General features: G+C 38.5%; 1 protein-coding gene and 1 long non-coding RNA gene across 4 annotated transcripts in view; one reads left to right on the forward strand and one right to left on the reverse strand.

The window, feature by feature from the left end:
• rtn4r (reticulon 4 receptor) overlaps window positions 1-10,099 on the forward strand; it is a 63,955-nt gene extending 53,856 nt beyond the window's left edge. The window contains exons 2-3 of one of the 2 annotated variants that reach the window (XM_077562359.1): window positions 6,870-6,975; window positions 8,036-10,099. In XM_077562359.1, the coding sequence (XP_077418485.1) occupies window positions 8,059-9,417 (1,359 nt within the window). In that variant the 5' untranslated portion in view covers window positions 6,870-6,975; window positions 8,036-8,058 and the 3' untranslated portion in view covers window positions 9,418-10,099. The remainder of the gene's footprint in view (window positions 1-6,869; window positions 6,976-8,035) is intronic. The other variant, XM_077562358.1, reaches the window with a different exon arrangement.
• The window catches only part of LOC144049430 (uncharacterized), a 35,361-nt gene extending 14,491 nt beyond the window's left edge, over window positions 1-20,870 (reverse strand). Inside the window, exons 1-3 of one of the 2 annotated variants that reach the window (XR_013293563.1) lie at window positions 20,573-20,870; window positions 19,899-20,035; window positions 18,120-18,194 (exon numbers count right to left, since the gene is read on the reverse strand). This is a non-coding gene — a long non-coding RNA (uncharacterized LOC144049430). The other variant, XR_013293562.1, reaches the window with a different exon arrangement.
• Window positions 20,871-22,437: the final 1,567 nt, after the last annotated feature.

Consider the following 22,437-nt stretch of genomic DNA (forward strand, 5'->3'; position numbering starts at 1 on the left):
GGAGGTCCCGGTGGAGTGGAATGCGTTTCATCTCTGACAGATATGTCGCTTCTACTCGGGGGCCGGGGTGATGAGACTGTCATGTTAGCCACCCTTTCCCAATCCCTGGCGTGTCTAAATAGCAAAGCCATCGTGATGGACTGGCAGCGCTCTATACTGTCCTGGCATGACCTTTGACTACTTTGGTGGTTGGAGGAAAGTGCTTCTTGTGTTTTTTTTGTTTGTTTTTGTACTCGGGACAAATTCGTGTTTGTGCAAGGTTCGAAACTTAGCAGGGATACATAAGTGATTCCTCACTGCAGCTGCTCATCCGTGCTCATTCCTGCGGACGTCTGCTATGTCCACACGTATAATTACTTCTAGACTTGTTTTTTTTCTTCACTAAAGAGTAAAATAAAATATCTTTCAACATCAGTGCCATTAAAAGAAATCTCTTGAACTAATCAATCAATGCAACAGTTGCGCTATAACCTTAATCCGGAAGACATCTCAGGAAGCATTTACGGAAAAGAAGACAATGGCAAATAAAGAAATCCTGTACATTACACATTACAGCCTTTCTAACATGGGGCCTATTGAAGAAAAGGATCTTTTTCTTCGCGTGTTCGTTTCCTTTCATGTAGTGAGAATGTTGGTTATCCGAATGCATACTGGAGATCGATGAACAGTCACTTCGAAGCTTTTATTTCTACAGAATATTCCGGGCACAAGTGAGTTCCAGACAATGGCTGCAGCCTCTCACAAGTGCGAAGTTACAGAGGACTTACAACATTCTTATACTATCTTGTAGGGCGGTACCACAACACCCCCAGCAAAACAGCCCACCCGGAGTTCACCGGACATGCGATACTTTAAAAACATCATACTAACACATTGACTTCAAGCACAGACAAATGGTCTATTGTTGTGGAAATAGAGGAGGCCCCCCAGACATGCTGGCAGAAACTCACAACTCACAAAGACACATCCACAGATAAAAGTTCTACTGAGGAATAAAGAAATTAAAACAGTTGTGACTAAATCTGGGCAGAAGACCCTCTTCAGGCCATATTCATGAAGATTTCTTAGGTTTATACTCTTTCTTTAGCTGATAGATTCTTTCTTTCTTTTATTTTATTTTTTTTATTTCTGCTAGGTGAAATGACATTAGGAAAAAGAAGTAAACTGTTTAGTACCATAGACCCCATGATTACCCACATTTCAGCATTGGTGAACTGACCTATTCCTGTTTTTTGTTTTTGGATCCTGTCCCCCATTATTCACAGAAAAACATAAAAAGGAACCCCGAGTGTAATGACAAGTTTGGTCGAGATTATTTTTTAGGTTGTTTACTAACATAACTATGAGATTCATTCTTCAAAAATAATTTATAGTTCAATACATTTTGTAGAAACTTTATTTGGACGTGCGCCGCCATTGTTATTTACGTGGCAAAGCATTGAGTGCGTAGTGACGTGGAATGGCGGCTGGAAAGTAAGAAAGTCAGCTAAACCTTGAAGCGTTTCTAAAGGGACGATCAAAACTCTTGAATTCGCCTGGTGAATGACGAGAGTACAGCGTGGGGGAGGTTGACTCTCCCGATCGCATGTTGTTTCTTTAGGAACGCTACGAGACTTACCCTGCTTTCTTTATAAGCATTTCACATTGCCCGGCAGAGAGCCAGCCGCCATTCTACGTCACTACGCACTGAGTGCATTGCAACGTAAACAACAATGACGGCATACGTCCAAATAAAATTTTTACAAAATGTATTAAACTGGAATTTTTTTTACATTTTTTTATGAATCTCATAGTTATGTTAGTAACAACCAAATAAATAATATAGAGGAAACTTGTCATTACAGTTAGTTTTTTTTTTAACTATTCGTGCTTTTCTATCATGTTTTTTTTTAAGTCCGAATTTTTTTTCTTTTTGTTGTAAACTACAGTCTCTTTAATTGAGACAAAAACGGTCCCTGTTGGCCCGTAACCACACCAAAACCATCCAACTAGTTGTCTGCTCAACCAGACCTCATCAAATATAACAGTAGACAATTTTGGGTTTGTGATTGACAGTCAGCGAGAGAGGATACAATAGATAAACTAGCGGCACCCAAGTCTGCTTGACGCTGCTTTGGCTCATGAAAGTTTCACATACTAGGACTAAACACAACACTCAATTAGCCGCAGAAATTGGCTATTCATGCTCAGGCTCCGTCCATGTCCCCCCCCCCAAAATAGCAATAGTCCGCTTTACAGTATATTAAAACAAGTCTCTCATGCGGTCACATTTGAAACCAGTATGCTGAAATCGTATCCTTATCTTCATGACACTACCCACTTTCTCAATGCTGCAGGGCTGGTGTCAGTGTGCGTTTAAGTGTTTCCATGTATACTGTAACAACAACCCTGCAGCAAATATTGTGTGGAATTTATGCTGTACTCCATAGGAAAGAAGTAATTCACACATATCAACCCGCTTCACACAACTTTTCTATTAAGTAGATTTATGTTACACTTTTAGATAGTCTGGAAAGGGACAAGCATCTATTTACACTCGGTAATGAATTGTATGTACAGACGCTCCCCAACTTACGAACGAGTTACGTTCCGAGCGATCGTTCGTAAGGTGAATTTGTTCGTAAGTTGCTTCAGTGCTATATTTTGTATTATAATTTATGTTTAAAGAGAATACGTACAGTACTGTACTACGTATGTTAGAGAGAGAGAGCGAGAGACACACACAGTATGTACATGTACGTAATAAGATAAATAAAATGAAGTTTAACTTACTTTTGGAAGATGTACTCGATGCTTAAGGATTTGATGGAGGAGGAGGAAGAGGAGGATTTTATATCATGAGAGGTTCTTCGTCGTCACTGGAATGGGCTTCAAAAGTTACTTCCTCCTCCGTAACTTCAATGTAGGAAGAAGTTGAGGGTCGCGGAGAAGAAGATGAGGGTTGATGAGTATCTTCCTTGGAGGATTTACTAGAAACTGGCCGAAAGAAGCGATCTAACGACGATTGCACAGTTTTCTTCTTTTTTCATCATAAATGATGCGGTAGCACTGTATGGCATCATTCAATTGATTTGCAACCTTTGTGCAACGTTCAATATTTGGGTCTTGCTGCTCGAATTTGCTTTATCTATGAGCGACAGGCGTTTCTTCTTCTTCCTCCTCCTCGACACGTTGCTGAGCCTCCAATGCTGGGTGAGCTCTCACAGCGCCAAGCGTCGGTATTAGCGGCGGAAAGAAGCACTACAGTACTCGGAAAAAGGTGCGCAATACAAAATCGAACTTACAGCATCTCTTTCCGAACATTTTTTGACATGCGCGCAGACATGTTCGTATGTACCGTTCTCGAATCTCGAATGTTCGTAAGTAGGGGAGCGTCTGTATGCTTTTATACCATGTATATTATATTTCAAAGAGAACAATTTCCCATGTGTGTTTGTCATTTTAGATAGTGACTTGGTAGTATAGTGGTTCTCTGTCATGCAGCCGGTATAAGATCGATTTCCACTCATTGTGTTCCTAATAATCACCCTGTGATTGACAGGCGAGCAGCCCAGAGAATGACCTGGCTTTCACCCAAGTCGGCTGGTATAAGCTCCAACCCCTGCGGTGACCCCAAGCAGGATAAGCACTACACTGTGGGATGAGACGAATAACGCAACGTGACCACACCGTTTACGGATATTTGTTTTGATGGAGAAATTGTTCTGTCAATCAAATGGAGTATCACTGAAGTATCGTCATACAGCGCAAATCTGTCCTCAACTGTCAGGGTCCAATTGTAAATAGTGTTAAGGGTGCAAAGCTATGTACTTTAAGCTGAAGGGCCTACAGTGTCAGTCAAGAGGAAACAAAAGAGCCTCGTGTGCTCACCCTGAGTGATGATTGCTGTTGTACAAAGCTATAGCTCTCTGAAGATATGCCACTGGCGGGGTCTTGAAACGGGGAGCCGGTGCTCACAAGCATGTTTTGACACGGCAGATAGAGTGAGATTAAGTGTTGAAAACAAAAACTGGCAGAAGACGATAAGGAATACATTTTTATTTACGCCCCTCCGCAACCTTGGTGTTGTATTTTTAGACTGAGCATCAACATCAGCAGTAAAAAACAAACAGGCAGATATGGAGTCTGTGCCCTTAGTGTCTTTAAAGAAGTGGGGAGTTGTGGAGCCCAATCACAACCCTGATAAAACCTGTACATGGGTGGTCTGTCCCTAAAATGGCCTCGACCCAAAGTCACCCACTGACATATTTTCACCAAATGGTAGAGTTCTGTGAGGTTCCACATGGAATAGTAAACACTGATCTGACTTTTATTTAATTTTTTTAATTTTTTTTTACTGGAACCAAAATGGACCAGGTCACAAGGGCCCTAAAAACTCTACACTGCCTTCCTGTCAGCAAAAGAATGGATTTAATTTTTAATTCTGCAGAGTTTTGAATGGTCTTGTAGCTAAAATTCTCCTCAAGAGTTTTTCCATTCTTGTAGGATAATAGATTCAATATGCTAGCCATAAGTTGAGCGATACGGTCGGGGGCAAGCCGAGCCAGTGGCTAAACTCAATCTATGTTATCCGTGTATTTTGGCTGTATAGCAATGATGTGAACAGAATGCGTCCATGAAGTCACACACATACGCACAAAACATGAGCTCATGTAGCGCAGTAAATGCAGGCCATCATACTGACGCATTTGTGGCAATTTCAAGAATTTTCTTCATTCTATTATTTATCTCTTAATTTTCTTTTTGCCACTGACTTTTTTTTGTACTTTGTCCATTATAGCTTTTCGAGACTGTCTGATTTGTCGAACAATTCTGGACAATATCCAGACTGCACTCACGTTGGATATATACAGTATGTCTGATTTATATTCATATACGAGGAGACCTGGGTCAGATCTGACAAACAATTTTTTTTTAAATTTGTCCCGATTTTTTTTTTTTATATGTCACATAACGGCATTAAAAATACGAATTGACCTGGACAATATGCCTCATGTGTACAAGTACAAAATTAAGATATAAAAATAAAAATAAAAATTGGAGCGCAATGATGATGACATGTCAAATCGGTAAAATTACCGAATGAACAATACTGAGCTCTCTAGAAAAAAGAAAAAAAAAGTACAAAATTAAGAGGAGTTCAACCCCCCACTGAAGTCCTTGACAAAGCAGCCAAGAATGTGAGAAATAGAAAGTCTGTTCGTATCGTATTGTATTGTCCTGCAACCTTGGACAAATTGACTGCAGGGTGAAGTGGGGAGGTTGGGAAATTGGTGAAGAGAGAAGAGTTAAAAAAGACGATAGGAAGGCGTATGGGGAGGAAGGTGAGGGAGGAAGACAAATGATTGATGATGAGGATAAAAGTTTGAAAGATGAGAAGACCGTAAGGCTTGGGGGACGTAGGTTGGGGAAAAAAGGGAGATGGCTCAACTTACCCTGGGCCGATGCTCAATATATCACAATTATGTAACAAGACAACATTTTTTTGACAGGCTATATCGCCAAAAACGTTCACATTGAATCTGCTTGTTTATAGAGATGCACAACATCCTGATATATATATTCATATATTAGTATGCCCCCCCCCCAAAAAAAAATTTAACTACCTTCCCGTGGTGCTCCTGAAAGTAAAAAGTGGCTCAACTTACCCAACTCGCCCTGTACAGTTAAATTGGGTCTATAAACCTTTTTTGCTCACTGCTGTATTTTCATAAATCAAAAATATTATTTCTTGTTTTCACCATCTTGCTTTGATTTTGTCATTTCATTTGGTCATTTTACTATTTTGTTGTTTTATCTTTTCATCTATCCTGCTTTTATGTTGGTATTTCATCTGGATTTTTTATCTTTTCATTTAATCATGGTTTTTAACTCTGTTTTTTCTACAAATGTAAAGTATAATGGATTTCCTTGTGAAGGAATGGTTTTATACAAATAAACGTGCCTTGCCTTACATGGCAGCGTGTAACTCATAGCTACAGGTAAAGGCGAGTTAAATTCAAGACTTTAAGGCTTGTTTATTTAATCTGAAATTAAATTTAAGGCCAACTTTCCAATGTTTCCAATGTCACAGGTTGTGTCCAAAAACTTGCAATTATTATTATTAAATTATCTGCATCTGCTAATGAGAGTCCATGAAGTCATTGGTTCCGCTAACATGATTGCGATGCAATCACAAGTCATCCAGCAAATTATTTTGAAAGTTCTGCAGGGTTATTTACTGCATATAAATGTAATCAGTGACATAGCATAATATTGCTACGCTAGCCGCTTAATATTTGGTTACTCACGGCCGTTTTGAGCTTTAGAAATGTGGCCCCTCCAGGGAATCAAGCATTCAAAATGAATCATCGACACATGCAAACTGGATAAGTGACTGTGCTGGCATAATTGTGATCGAGTTGACGACGTTGCGGGCCTAATGCTGTCATTCAAACAGATGCTAACACAGACGGGACATTATACGCCGAGAGCAGAGGAAAAGCTGACTTTGACATGCGACACGTGGGTGGAAAAAGCCTGTTAATGAATAGACAGCGGCGAGGGGTTGCAGGAAAAAAAAAAAAAGACGGCGGAGGAGATACACGGAGCGTGCTGTGCGGGAAAATATTGCTATTGTTAGGCACTGCTGGGAGAAAAAGTGCTGCGATGCAGAAAGAACGGAAAGTCTTGACAGCTTCCCGGTGGCAGTCTGACGGCCGAGCCGGGCGATTGGAAGGAAATTGCAGCGGAGGCCCTCTGTCGGGCCACACCGGGGCTCGCTTTAACAAGTTCACAAATGAGCTGCACCTGCTATGCATTGCAGGGAAATGAGAAGAGATGGACGGAAGGCTGAGTAATGCTCAAGCGTTTGTTTTTTTTTCCTTCAGGTCTCGGCACCTGTCATGGCTGCAAGGCTTGGGATTCAAACGCATGCATGGGAGCGGATAATATAACATCTCAGCTCCTTGGACAGGAGCTAGAGGGGATTTAGAGGTTCGGATGTTGTTTCTGCAGTTATGTGCTGATGCTAAGACATGATTCTGCCACACATGGAGCGTGTGAGCAACGTAAGATACACATCCATTTTACCGCAACCGTTGTAAATGCGGTGAAACACCAAGTGATTATCCACGTGGTAATCCAGTCGGTTTCACTTTCAACACATATGCTTCTATGCAGTAAGCTCATCGGAATCACATTGGCACACGAGCAGGCATAATTAATGCCAGAAAATGCAGAATATGCCTCAGTTTGAATGTCGACGTCTTGAGGGCAAGCTAAAGCTCCAAGACCACATATCACATCTCTTGGTCACCGAGATTTGCGGCTAAAATATGCTTTGGAAACTAACAGAACACATGGGAGCCTTCTCCCCACCTTGGCTCCAAATAGCCAACCTCTGTGTTGGTCGGAAAGCTTATCATTTTGGGAGAAGCCCCATTATTTATGTTGACCATATTAGAGTAGGCATCTTTCGCATAATAGCAGCCCACAGTTCTAGACGGAAGAGGATTGGGGCCAGTGAAAAGGGGAAAAAAAAAATAGATTGACAGGATTCTGACTTTAATCTCCGAATTCTGACTTTAAAGTTAAAATTCTGACTTTACTCTCAGAATTCTGACTTTCTGATTTCCCTCCACAATTTATAGCTCCTCGTCACAAAGTCAGAAATCTCACTTTTAAGTCAGAATTCTGAGATAAAGTATAAGTATACAAAGAATAAAATGAAAATCCTGCTAACCCTTTTTTTTCACTTGACTGGCCCTAATCCGCTTCCATGGTTCTGAATGACTCTTATTTTGACGGTTCATTTCTGCTGCTCACATTGGCAGGCAGCAGGGAGAGAATTGATTGAAATACTATGAAAATTACTGCTATATAAGAAAAGGGTTTGTGCCGTGTCCATAAAATGTATTTTTGAATAAAGCATCACTAATAAAGTAAAAACCGTGGTTTATACTTTGTCTGCATCGTGAATCAAACGGTGTTGTTTCAAGTGTTGTGTAAAGACAACATTTGTTAATACGTTTGCTGCGCTTTCTTGTCTTTGCAGGGGGGCGGCTCCTGGTTCTGATCATGTGGCTGAACTTCGCACCTCAAAGCGACAGCTGCCCTGCTAAGTGCGTGTGCTACAGCGAACCCCGGCCCACCGTGGCATGCCAGCAACAAGGACTCTTCTCCATCCCGACTGAGATTCCCGTGCGGAGCCAGCGGATCTTCCTCCAGAGCAACAAGCTGACGGTTGTGAGATCCACAAGCTTCAGCTCTTGCCAAAATCTTACCGTCTTGTGGCTCTACTCCAACAATATTAGCCACATCGAGGCCGGCGCCTTCTACGGCTTGGAGAGACTGGAGGAGCTGGACATTGGGGACAACGGCAACCTGCGCACAATCAGCCCGACGGCCTTCCGAGGCTTAACTAAGCTGCACACGCTCCACCTGCACAGATGTGGCTTATCCGAGCTGCCTGTGGGGGTTTTCCGAGGAATGTTCTCCCTACAGTACCTTTACTTGCAGGATAATAACATTTTAACCCTGCATGACGACACTTTTCTGGACCTTGCCAACCTTACCTATCTCTACCTGCACAATAACAAGATCAAGATAGTGACTGACAACATGTTCCGTGGTTTAATCAATCTCGACCGCCTGCTGCTTCACCAGAACCGTGTCATTTTTGTCCAACCGAGAGCTTTCAGTGATCTGGCCAAGCTGAAATCCTTGTTTTTGTTTTTCAACAACCTCACCGTCCTGACCGGGGAAACAATGGATCCGCTCAGCACCCTCCAGTACTTGCGCTTAAATGGCAACCAGTGGATTTGTGACTGCCGGGCCAGGACCTTGTGGGAGTGGTTCAAACGGTTCAAGGGTTCCAGCTCTGAGTTGGAGTGTGACGTTCCTGAATTCCTGGCAGGAAAGGATCTGAAACAACTAAAGAGCGAAGACTTGGAGGGATGTGTGGAAACGCCTCAAATCCAGACCAATCTCTTCACCTCCAAGGCCCAGTCTGGGAAGTTCCCCTCCACTGAAAATCCTCAAGCGGACACAATTCCTAGATGTTGTCTCGGCGATAACGACAAGTCCTCTATCCTGTCTGGCAAGAGTCGCCAAATCACCAACAACCCCTTGAAGGAAAAGGAGAACATGTCCAAGACCAAATTGAAAGATCCCGAAAGAACGAAAAATGACACCCAGAACAAGCAGAACGACGGACCTCTTGGAACCTTATCCAACACCTTGGACAAGTCTCTGGAAAATATGAACCCGGACCTTATAGACAGTCTCGAATCTTCGACAGCCTCAAACAAAAAGAAAAAGAAGTGCTCCAAAAAGCCCAGATCAGACACCCACTGCATTAAAGGCCGGGGTGCTACGTTGCAAGTGCTGCGCTTTCTCCTCATTCCCACCATCTGGATCTCTTTAGCCATGTCTTAGGACTCCTGATACGATTCAAAACGCAGGACTGAAGATTGTGGATGCTCATGACAATGATAAGAGATGACGCAGGGGCATCTAGAACAGGCAGTGACTGAGAAGTGAGTTGCTACGTTCACCCTGCGAGGGCGAGAACGAAAAGAGGATGAAGATAAGAGTACGTTTAACAAAATGGATGCCTTTACAGAACACTACAGATTTGATGTATATAATGAATCGGTGCCCAAAATTGTTTGTTCTCTATGTACTGAACTGTATGTGTCTAAGCTACATTTTGGAGATTTCCTCCCCCCCCGTTTCCCCCTTAAAAGCTTCTACTGCTTAGAGAGACCACCAAGAGACGGAGTTGGAAAAAAAAAACAAGCAATCTGACACAGTAAAAGCACACGACGAATGTTGGGTCCATTTAATGAAAAATAACGGAACCCCTGCCCACCATTATTTATTGAAAGTGATGCATCTGTTGGGTAATGTTATGTTGGTTATGTTGAAAAAAAAAAAAATGTTTTATCTTCCCCCATTTCCTGTTTTATTTTCATGAGAGAAAGGATATATGGGTAGGATTTGCCAAAAGAATGCTGTCAATTTGTTTATTGCAACGGAAGCATAGATATGCATTTTATTTTATTTTACTTGTGTACAAGTATGAATATATTATGAATAAAAGTTCTGATTTCGTAGATATTTTCGACATTGTGCTCTTTTTTGAGGACTTTTCTATTCTGCCATTTCCTTTCATGCTGCCTTGTAGTTTAATACCTCAATTAATATAAAAATGATTTAATATCAATACTTCAAATGTGTTTATACAGCTAAAGGTCATCTGATAAAAGCCTTTTCGATGCCTCGTACTCTCATCACTTGACTAAAAAGCTTCCAGCCACTATGTAAGGTAATCCAGTATTAGTATACTTTAATGTAGTACTTGCCATTTAATGTAAAACTAATGCCGTTATCATCAATTTCATCTGATCCACCATAACATATTGATGGCATTGTCTATGAATAATGTGGTTGAATGATTCATATCATTGATGGGTCCCGCTGGCTGTCTGAAACAAATAATTGATTTGTGCTGTAATTTGTAATTTTAAACAAGCTCGGCATCTATACACGCAGCATATTTAGAAGCCATTAGTGGCTGCTGCCTTAGGCAGCATCATGGAATTCAACATCTTATTAGAAATAAGAATTCATATAGCAAACACAGCTGCATCCTGGGTTAAATTATTAAACTGTTTAAATTTAATGGTGATGTATTTTATTTTATTTTATTTTTTTTATGCAGCTCTCATCGTGACTCCTATCGACATCTATACACGCAGCATATTTAGAAGCCATTATTGGCTGCTGCCTCAGGCAGCATCATGGAATTCAACATCTCATTAGAAATAGTTATTCATATAGCAAACACATCTGCATCCTGGGTTAAATTATTAAACTGTTTAAATTTAATGGTGATGTATTTTTTTTTATATATTTTTTTAATGCAGCTCTCATCATGACTCCTATTTCGAAGTAACCCTACAAGTATCATAACAAAGCAAAGTAGTATTTTGAAGTATTCTTTGCATAATGTAGATGAGGCACAAAAACAATAATACAATAAACAAATAAACTGTATCAAACGTGGCCTCACCCCAATTCAATCCAGGCAAGGCAACTTTACATTTGAGCACATTTCGTTGAAAGCATTAACAGAACAACTGAAGACATTCGCAGAACACATATTGAAAACATTTAAGCATATTTACAACCAAAAGATTTATATACATTTAAAGCAACACTAAGGAACTTTCAGTTTACGTTGATTATGGCGGCCCCATATGGACAAAAGCGGTAATGTTTTGCCTGAAGGAAGACCACATTTGCCATGAGGACAAGCGCATTGCGTCGTTTTTTTTTAAGCTCACGCCAGCGAGTGAAAGCCGAGCCAATGTTGATCCTTGACTGTCTTTTTTATCCGGGTAGCTTCCCTTTTTCTTTTCTTTTTTTGTCTCCTCAGACGAAACTTTTCAGTTGTTTTGGAGTTTTTGCCAGGAAAGTAGTAATTGTTCAAATTGACTTCCGTATTTGCAACAAATTGGGAAAGGGGGAATTGGCGTATGCCATAAAGCAATCAGCACATTTGTATTTTTTTTTGTGTGGTGGTGTTCTTATCATCCTCCACAAAGATGCTTAGTGCCAGTAAAAATGATACAGAGCGTGGCCATGGCAAAGTTACCATTCAACTAGTTTTAAGTCAATGTTTAATCAGAAGAGTTATAAAAATACTATTAAGGTTGAAAAGTTCCTTTTTGCTACTTTAAAGGCAAAGGAAATAAATAAAATGTAGCTTTCTGAAATCACTAAAAGACCGCAGAGTGAAATTGATTCTAGAAAATGCTTAAAAGACCTTAATCAAAAATCATAGTTTTTAACCTGGCTTTAAAAGCAAATTATTCTATTTGTATGCAGCCCAACAGATAAATGCCCCTTAACCATGTTTGCTTTGAAAATTGGGCTCTACTAATTGTCTTCAGAACTCAGAGCCCGACAGGGTTTATATTCAATTAGCATTTCTATTCAGGACCCAAACTATTCAGTGATTTATAGACCAGTAGCAGCATTTTAAAATCAATTCTACAGCTGACTTGGAGCCAATGTAAGGTACTTGAAGGCGGCACCTCAAATAGTCTGAAAATTGCCAAGAAATTCAACAAAGAAATAAATGTGCATCGATAACTGTGATGAAAATAAACAAATAAATAAATATACAACTAACAAAATTCACATCTGCATGCACTCAAGAAATGCAGCAAATCCATACCTGGAGAGAAAAAAACACTCACTGTTCATAGATGTGACGTGCTGAAACTTAAGTAGGGTAATTAGTCCTGTTTGCAATGGCACTGAATTATTGATAGGAACTAATAATTAAAGGAGACATGAATAGAAACTGCTTATGTGAAGCACATTTCTTTGCCGCTATTACAAAAACTTGACTGCATTATATCAGTCTCCATACTTCATCCTTTGCATGGATAAAATTCTATTCTTCAATTGATTAATAAATGTGTGGTACTGTCTGGAGTCAAATAAATTACGCTGGACACCATTTCAACAATACGGCGCTGTGGCCATTCAATGCCCGCACAGTTTCAAATCGACAAAAGTGAAATAATTGGACGGGGTGTCTCCAGAAGTCCCTAAAGCGTTCCATTGTCCTTGATTAACATGGGAAAGAAAGAAGCTTGAAGTAAGCCTGAGAGGATATTATTGACTCAAGTGGGAAAATCAACAAGGCTCCTTCAATAGAATGTAACTATCCTTCACTGATGGACACTGACAAGCTGTAAGCAGTTGCAGCCTGGGTGGATGCAAGTAATTAGGTGTCACTAGCAAGAGTCAAAATAATTCCGCTGCTCGTTAATACAGTAGCTGACCGTGCTCTATCCCTACACGAACTCTACTGTAGGGCCTGACATTTTACATGAAATGCAATTATGAAATCTGTCAGGATTGCCGACCGCATCACTTTTTTCTGGGCGGGCTGACCCACTTGCATAAATCACACTAATATCCCACAGTCTTGAAGAAAATATTTCCTCAAAGCATGTGCAATGACAGGGTCTGTGAATTTCACACTTGCCCAGAGACACTTGGACTGAAAAGCAGTTATCATGTGGCCAAGCAGGAAAAAATATTTGGAACATTTGGCAAGAAAATGGATTTGTCCCTCACATCTTTTACTCGCTGTAATTATTATTATTTTTTTTTTAGTGCAGCTCTCATCATGACTCCTATTTCGAGGTAACCCTACAGATATCATAACAAAGCAAAGTAGTATTTTGAAGTATTCTTTGCATATTCTTTGAAGACATGGAGTTCTTTTTTTCCCACATTCAAACTTTTTTTTTTCCTTTTTGTTCCCTTGTGACTCTCAACCTTGCTGTATTTGTATCTGTTGCTTTTTGGTGCTACCCTCTGTGCGCTCATTTTGTTCATTTTCTTTATGACTTTTTACATTTTCTGGAAAATAAACAAATCTGTTGAAATCATAGCTTATAAATGTTGTCTGATGGGAATTATGGTATAGATAGACCGATAATCGGCTTGAAAGAGCCGATATTCGGCATTTTGACGAATATCGCCATCGGCCATTTTGAAGACTCATACGGCCAATATAAGGTAACTCTAAAACCATTTTAATCTCAGGGAGCTATTTATTTCAATTTTCTGTTAACTTTGTAAAGGATGCTACTGACCCTGGGAACCAAAACGAAAAAAAATTGAAAGTTTAGGATTTCAAGCATTTTTTTAATTTTGGGGGAAAAAAATATTTACTGTAGAAAACTATAGAGAGCTACGATATTTACTTGCTTAAGTTTCCATTTAACTTTTTAAGGCATGCTGATAACTTTGGGAGCTCCCTGAACGTTTTGTTAGAAATTTAAAAGGATGTCAATTGTCTAAGATAAAAAAAATAAAAAAATTCTACATTTCGAAAAGTTCGAAAAATTCTTAAAGTTTAAGTCATTACAACAGAGTCAATATTGGCATTTGTATTTTAAAAGATGTTGACAAGACCCCCCCCCCCGCCCTTTTTTTTTTTTTTTTACTGAAAGACTACAAATAATTGGCATCGGTATCAGCCCTGAAAATTCCATATCGGTCTAACTCTAGTTATGGATATTTGTCTTGGCAGGAAATCTTACAACAACAACAACAAAAAACGCCAGCGACTGAGGTTAAAGAGGTCAAATGGCTGTTTGGTTTAATGGTTTCATTGCGGGATGAGTGTTGGAACGTTCAAACTCGAATTCCCAGTTATACGCCTGGAAGCTGCCCCGTACAAACACAGTTTGATCATCTTGCCAGTGTGAGGCTCCACCGGAGCATTTGAGGTTAATGGCCTTGCTCAAGCGAGGTTATAATGCAGCAAGAACAAGTGTACACTCTTTACCTACCTTGACTCATCCTGCCAGTCAGGGGAGCCAACCTGTGATCTCCCACAGCTGGCCTCTCTCAGGGTACGTTAAAGTGAGAATAATCCAATAAAAACTTGAAAACAAAGTCCAGAAGAGACTCAAAAGTACAGCAAGTCACTGGAAACATTATATCTTGACAGTTTATTATTCATTTAATTGTTTTATGTTCACATATTTGAGTTGTTTTCAGACTAGAACGATAACAACCAAAATGACAAAACCAAAGTCAAGAATTTTCTTTCTTTGACTGCCAGACGTTTTCAGAAAAGGGATGCCGTGGGTGCCAGCCGATTTAAGCATTTTGACTGATCTTTCAAGGTCCACAGAAAAGTATGTGTTTGGACTATGGAAACACACATACTACCAAATGAAAGATTGGACTCTCATCTTTCATCAGAAAAAAAAAAGTTTGTTTTTACCTTATTCCGTTTTTCAGTAATCAACAATAGAAAATGGTTAGTTTCACCTCTGTTTTGAAAAAAAAAAAAAAAAAAAACGTCTTTTAACGTCTTTGGCACTCCTCCATAGGATTTTACTAAACGTTATTTAACGTTTTTGGCAGTCAAAGAGATAATATATTTTATGCGCCTCCAATAGTTTCTACATGGTCTTCTGATTATATAATAACAAAATTCCCATTTCATTTGGGGACCCTGTGCAAGACAATCTGAACTAAAGCAGCTGTTTGGAGTCATTGTTGGTGTAGTTGTTCACATACTGTCATGTATCTGGCGTGGGATTCATTGGATTCAGCCTTCAACGACAGGTACGCACTTTCATGTATTATTTATCCACCCGACATCTGAGATTTTAAATTCTAAAAAGTTCAAAAGAAGAGCGAAAAATCTCACATTTAGAGTTCATGTTAATGTGTGAAAGCTGTCTTAAGGGCAAAAAAAAAAAAGAAGAGCTTATAAGCAGACAAACAATGATTCCACGCTTCTTTCCCTTGTCACAAAAAATGACCGGCCTTTAACTCCTAATGCAAATTCTAGCAGACGTTGCCGTGTCTTCTCCAGAAAACATCAACCTTTGATCATAAGGAATAAAGCATTTCCCCGGAAGCTTCGGTGAATGTGACTCAAATATTTCAGCTCAAACCTTTAGGCGAAGGCTTATGAGAAAGTTTCAGTGTAGACGAGAGGCAGACTTCTACAGCGTCTGCCTTTTATTTCTGCCTACTTCAGCATCCTCCTGCATTACTCACCTACGCCTCAGCCAAAAAAATGTTCACAGGGTTCCAGGGTAACTTTCTTTTTTTTTTTTTTTAAACACTGGCCTTTAACCTGAACTTTCAGGGGTTTGGATTTCTCACACAGTTAAAACATGTTTTGGAAACATTAAAGCATCAGTGCACACAAATAGCTTGAAAATTGGATCAAAATAGAATTGAAAAAAAAAAATTGAGTTAATAATTATAATAATAATAATAATAATAATAATAATAATAATAATTGCATAATGATCCAAATATTGGTCCTTGTTGTTTTAATCAATTTGCGCTGGTTTGTCAGTAAAGATAATTTTGCTCTCCGACATTTAGAAGAAGATAAGCTAAATTCCTGCATAGCGATCTGCGTATCTCATGATAATCTTAGTCAAAAGATAAAACAGAACACAAAGAACTGACCTCAGCTACCACAACCTGTTTTTTTTTTTAATTGACAACAAAGAAAATGAGTAATCAATGAAATTCTTAATGTTTTAACAGCTCTGGAAAACCTTTCTTGAATGTTCTTGAAATGTCAGAGTGGCCTTACGGAAGAGTATATAGAATATTTTCACAAATAACTATTTAAAAGCAGCCATGTAGTACGGTCCAGTTTCCTACATTTGTGATAAGTCTTTTTTTTTTTTACTCATTCAGTGCCAAAACCATTTAAAAATGTTTTTTCAGAGTCCAAACATTCAGTTCCAGGTACTAATATATATATATATATATATATATATATATATATATATATATATATATATATATATATATATATATATATATGCAGCAATAAATACTCTTATACTTAGTTTCTTTGTTTTCTTGTAAATTCTGTGACTTGTTGATGTTTGATGGTCCCCTACATGTGCTTTGTCATCGCCAAATATCGAGTACTTTAGCTCTGAACACTTCAGTATTTTAGTCCTCAGTCTCATCTTTGTTCCAACAGACGTTTTTCTTGCTGCCCTCAAATAAATAAAATCTCCCTGATGTGACCATTAGCGCCATGTAGAGATGTAAAAACAAAACAAACAAACAAACCCTTCTACTGCTGCGTTTGCCGCAATTTCGCTTTTTGAAGTACAATGGTGAAAATCGAGGCAAATATCTGAGCCAATTCAAACTGGTCCTCTGCGGCGGAGAAGCATAATTTGACACCGCGTGATACCATTGTGGTTCAGGGCAGAAGTGAGCTGAGCGGTGTGAGAGAGGGGGGATAATCTCCTGAACCATTTATGAGGACTGAACCACTCATTATTTTTCCAATCCTGTAGGATTTGTTCATACAAAATGGCAATTTGTTCCCAATCCTGATTCAGCCAAATGAATGCCGTACATATGTTCCCAGCCATGCCTCCACTGAGGGACCGAGTCCCGACGAAAGAGGGCAACTAGAAGCCACAGAGCTTCTGATTTGGTCTTGTCCACCTCGTGAAAGCGTTGTGCAAATGGCCTCATCTAATGATCCAATTTGATATGATTAAAAAGAACAAAGCGAGCCATACACAAATGCTCTCTGTGGCTTTCACAAGCCCACAGCTTTAATAAAGCGGACCCTCCACATTACCCGCCGTTACGTGTTCACTCACGCAATAATCATTGCTGAGGTTTGATTATCCTCAAAAGACCAACAACGCGCGCAGTCTCGTAATCTTCTCCAAAGCCAATGACTACAATGAGAGAGCATGACTCACAGACATACGTACTACTGGGTTTAAAAAATAAATAAATAAACGGCAGTCTGAGCAGATAATCCTCTCTGACGCAACAGTGTGGACAAATGTGTTATTATGAACATGTATTTTATGATCATTTGCTGCTGTTTTCATTTGCTTTTTATGCCTTAAAAATGTAAAATAGTCATGAAATATTTCAGAGTTTGATGTTCAACACTATGTGTGATTGTGTTATTTTTCATGAAATATATAGGTCAGATAATATGGAGGACCAAAACTGCCAAAATTTTTAAATAAATAAATGCATGAATAAATAAATAACAGTGAAAATAAAAACAGATATAAAAAAAATGTAATCTAAAAATTAAATACAAAATAAATAGAAATAGAAATAATAAAAAAAAAAAATTATATATATATATATATATATATATATATATATATACGAGATTCCAAAAATAAAAATAAACATATAAATCTAAGAGGAGGGACCATAGGTTTTCCTAAAAATAAATAAATGTGAGTTTTTAGTTATTGAGATTTCATTCTATTTATATAGTTATTTTTGTATTTATCTCGACATTTATTTTCATATTTATTTATTTTTTAATCTTGTTTTTTATTTTTGTATTTATTTTTTTTAAAATACATTTATGATATATATTTTGTTGTTTTTATTTCCATTTATATTTATTTTTTTGTACTCGATTTTTGAAATGTATTTTCTATATCAGTTTTTATTTGTAATCATTTATTTATTTTTAATTTGGGCAGTTGTGGTCCTCCATACATAAAACCATGGTGGCTTTGATGTGGAAGAACTTGACCTTAACTCTGTCTTACCCTTAAAATGACTGTCTCTCGGGTCCAACACCTTGGCGGGACACAGACCACATTTCCTCAGGCGAGTGAAATCTTCTAAATGAAGAGCAATTTCTATTTTTACTTCCTGTTAGTATGCCCAGTGTAATTGTGCCTTTTACAAGCTATCAATAAAACACCCCTTAAAAGCAAACAAACATGCGCTTTATATTTGTCAAGCCACATCAAATCATTTTTATGAAAAGTTGAATTAGCAAAGACCTTCATGGGAATTCCTGCCATATCCCGTTTATGCTGTGCCTCCTGTGTGCCTCCACGCTGTCTAAATATTTCCCCTTCAGAACCATGCCTTCATTTCACCGAAGCAATTATCATAGTGTCTACGCTGTGTGGGTCTATCAGTCTCTGGTCCATTAAATGTCACGCCATCGCTTCTCATCTTCACTGTCAAGAGGTGTGATGATTCAACCCACCTGCTCCCCATTATGGCCCGACTCAGTCTGGTTCAGTATTCCTATTGGAGGGATCAACCTCACCCAACCCAAAACTAATCCACCTATGATTCCAGATGTTCCTGGAGAAGTTGGAACTCTGCCCGAAACTGCCCGAAGCTGGTTGTTTTTGATTTGCTGAACAGAGAGGCGACATATTTGGAAAATATCTTGGTACACTGTAAAAAAAAGAAAAATAAAGAAATATAACCTAATTTTACAGTTTTTTCTCTATTTTAAAAATGTACAAATAATTTACAAAATAGACTTTGATTTTACGTCAAATGTAAAATAACATGAAATCACTGTAACTGTAAAAACACACAATATTATTCTTCTTTTACAAAAAACTCCATTAGAAATACATAAATTGATTGTGAAAATACGTTCACAAACGCATTGTAATTTCACAAATATTTGTCTGTTATTTAATGGAATGAAATGTAAAATTCTACTTTAAAAAGGTGAAAAAATGCTATATAAATAAATTACACTAACAGTAAACTGTTGCAATTTTAAACCCAATATCTAGTTTTTCAACAGCTATTGGCCATGTTTTGAAAGATGAATCACATTATTTTTTGGTCATATACTGTTATATTACATACAATTTTGTTAAAAATTACAGTTAAAACCTGTACTTTAAATACGGGACTATGTTTTTGCGAGGAAGTAATTTTCTGTTATTTCACAGTATTTTTCTGGCGCCCCAGCTGATGGAAAATTACCGGGTTTTTTTACGTTTTTTTTTAAAACTGTATGCTGAAGTGGAGTTAAATTCCTTAACTCTATTGATTTGGGGTCAATTTAATTTGATTTTTTTTTTAAGATTTGCTTCACATTTATTGACTAGTCATAATTTATTCAGGACCAATAGTTAAGGATACCATGAACATGACTTTTCAGTTTGGTAAACATAAACATTTGCGTTCAATAAAGCTCAATAAAACAAAAATCTATTTGTGGAACTTTTTCCCCGAACAAAGACAAAACATTTAACCCAAACCCATTTATCCCGAACACCAACCCCAATCCCTGACGCTAAATTTACCATAATTCCTTTAACAATAAAAGCAACATACAGTCCATCTGTAACCCTAATATCAATAATCCCAAAGCGTGTTAAACGTGAGCTATTCCATTACATGCAACCATGACGCAAAATAGGTTGGACTAAATTGTGGAGAGCAGTTGGCATGGAGGAACATGTTGCATTAAAAGCACTCTCTACAGAACTGCAAAGTCATCTTCAAAAGCACAACATGCTCTTAACTGGCAGCGCTTGGCAAGCCAACATTTGCGGATGTACCTCCGGGTCTTCGGGGGGCTGATGTCCAATTCTTTACACTTCCATGGGTCCAATTTTTGCTCTCTAATGGAGGACAACATGTTCCAGTGCTAAGTAGTCAAATATGGAGCTTCCATTCACCATCACACTTCATGGCTCTAGAGTCACATTAAAGTAAAAAAATATTAATAAATGGATTCTGTTGATTTACAATGCAGTATGCTATGAATAAATTACAATGGCTTTTCTGGCTAAATTATTTTTCTCAGGTTTACTTTTAAATATTGTACTATATTCAGGGTTGTCATAATTACTTCTTTCACAAGGAATTTTCTTGAAATCGACTTCTCCACTGCTAGTAAGCTACTGGTGATTTGCCACAGGCGGACTCTGTCCTGCTGCTCACTCCTTAATATGTGACAGATTCCCGGATTCATATTAACTCAAACGGCACTCTTATTTTTCATTCAAAAAAGCGCCTGAATCACTTCATGAGTAGGTTTTGTTTGTGTGCTGGTCGAAAACAGCCACAGAATTTATTTTACCAATCTGGTCATGATGAAGACGATTCCCAAATTGTCCACGCAAGCATAAGCCGCGTTTCCACCGCAGGAACTTCGGAGTACATTTACTATAGGGGCCTTCCCAACCGGGCCACATTTACAGGAATTTACGGGGACAAAAAATGATCTTACCTTCAAGCGCGACGATGATGCATTCTCGGTTTAAGTCCACAAAAACAAATCTCTTAATAATCCTTTGCCTATTTTTGTTGTAGTCTACTTTTCATATTCTTCATCCAGATGTACATAAAAAAAAAAGCAGAATAAACGGCAACCGACGCAAGTTTTTCTCTTTCCTCGTTCTGATTTTTGCGGCGCCGCGCTTGGGTGACGTCACAGAAACCGTCGCAAGGAGATTACGTGTCGATCGAAACTCGTGACTTGCGAGTCAGCCTTTTCAAATTCTTCATCTTAACGCCGTCTCCCCTCACTCAAACCATCCATCCATGCCAAGTACATAAAAAAAGCTGAAAAAACGGCAACCACCGCAAGTTTTTCTCTTTCCCCGATGTTCTGATTTTTTGCGGCGCCGCGCTTGGGTGACGTCACAGAAACCGTCGCAAGGAGATTACGTGTCGATCGAAACTCGTGATTTGCGAGTCAGCCTTTTCAAATTCTTCATTTTAACGCCGTCTCCTCTCACTCAAACCATCCATCCATGCCAAGTACATAAAATAAAAAGCAGGAAAAAAACAACAACCACCTAAAGTTTTTCCTTGTTGTGATTTTGGTCGCGCGGTGCTTGGGTGACGTCACGGGAGAAACCGTCACACGGCGTTTACGTGTCGATCGAAACTCGTTCACCATAATAAGAAATTCAAATACTACATTTTTAAAAAGTATCCAAATTATGTTTAATATACAACTTGGTTGGAATTGGCCACCTGAATCTTTTTTTTGTGTGTGGTTTTACTCTTTGAATTAGGAATGAATGAACTTGTCAACCATATTCCAATTTGTTGTAATGCACATGTAGCAAATTCACCATTTGTTTGCAATTAAAACAGGCCTGCTTATCACCCAACTTTGATTAAAAAGCATTCCAAATATGAATTGGCCAAACCTGAGTATGTGAAGCTGCTGCCCAATATTTTGCTTTTAATTTTTACGTTTAACATTTTTAATAATTGTGGGAATGCTGAAGGTATATATTGTCTAATTCCACATTATTTATAGTATTTGCACAATTTAACGTTCAATCTCAATTTTTCCCCCATTCATTTTCAATGGGACTGACATTGAACTTTTTCAAAGTCCCATTTTCCACGCCCACTTCCATACATACAACTGATCATCATTGCCAGGTGTCTGATACTGCTTGGTGGAGCAGTTGATGAAGTGCATTGTCCAGTAACCAGTAGGTTGCAGGTTTGAATCCCACCTCCGACTGTACACTGCCAATATATCCATGGCGGAGAACCTGGGTTCAAACCCCGCTTGGTCTCCATTTCAGTACGTTCGATATCGACTGACTATCAGATCAGGAAATGGATTATAATTCCTCTGAAATTAATACATCCCACTTTAGAAAGATTGCAGTTTGTTTTCTTTTTATTAATTTGTCATTTAACTACAAGTAAAAAAAAGAAAATAAGTAATTTTCACATAATTTATCTTTCAATTTACTTCATAAGCACATGCATTCAAATCTTAGCATTCAGCTTTTTAGCATTCTCACGCAATTTCTGCATAAATTGCACTTTGTCTAGTGTCATTTATTGCACAGGTATCTGGCAAATTAAGGTTGAGCAAATGTCAAATATGCTATGGCTTATAAACTATGAAGTGCACCACTAGGATTCTGCCATTGAGAAATGTGTAGAAATTGAAATAGATTGAAATTGCGCAATTCGCCCCATATTGACGCTTATGTAAAATTCAAGTAGCCAGCATTGAGGGTAAAAGAGGACAATTGCCATCTATCGGCGATTATGGTGGGATCCAGGGCAACGGTCAGCATTTATAATCCCCTCCTATGTTCCCTTTCTCTGAGTCAC

This window comes from Vanacampus margaritifer, chromosome 3, assembly GCF_051991255.1.
Source record: "Vanacampus margaritifer isolate UIUO_Vmar chromosome 3, RoL_Vmar_1.0, whole genome shotgun sequence".
NCBI lineage: Eukaryota > Metazoa > Chordata > Actinopteri > Syngnathiformes > Syngnathidae > Vanacampus > Vanacampus margaritifer.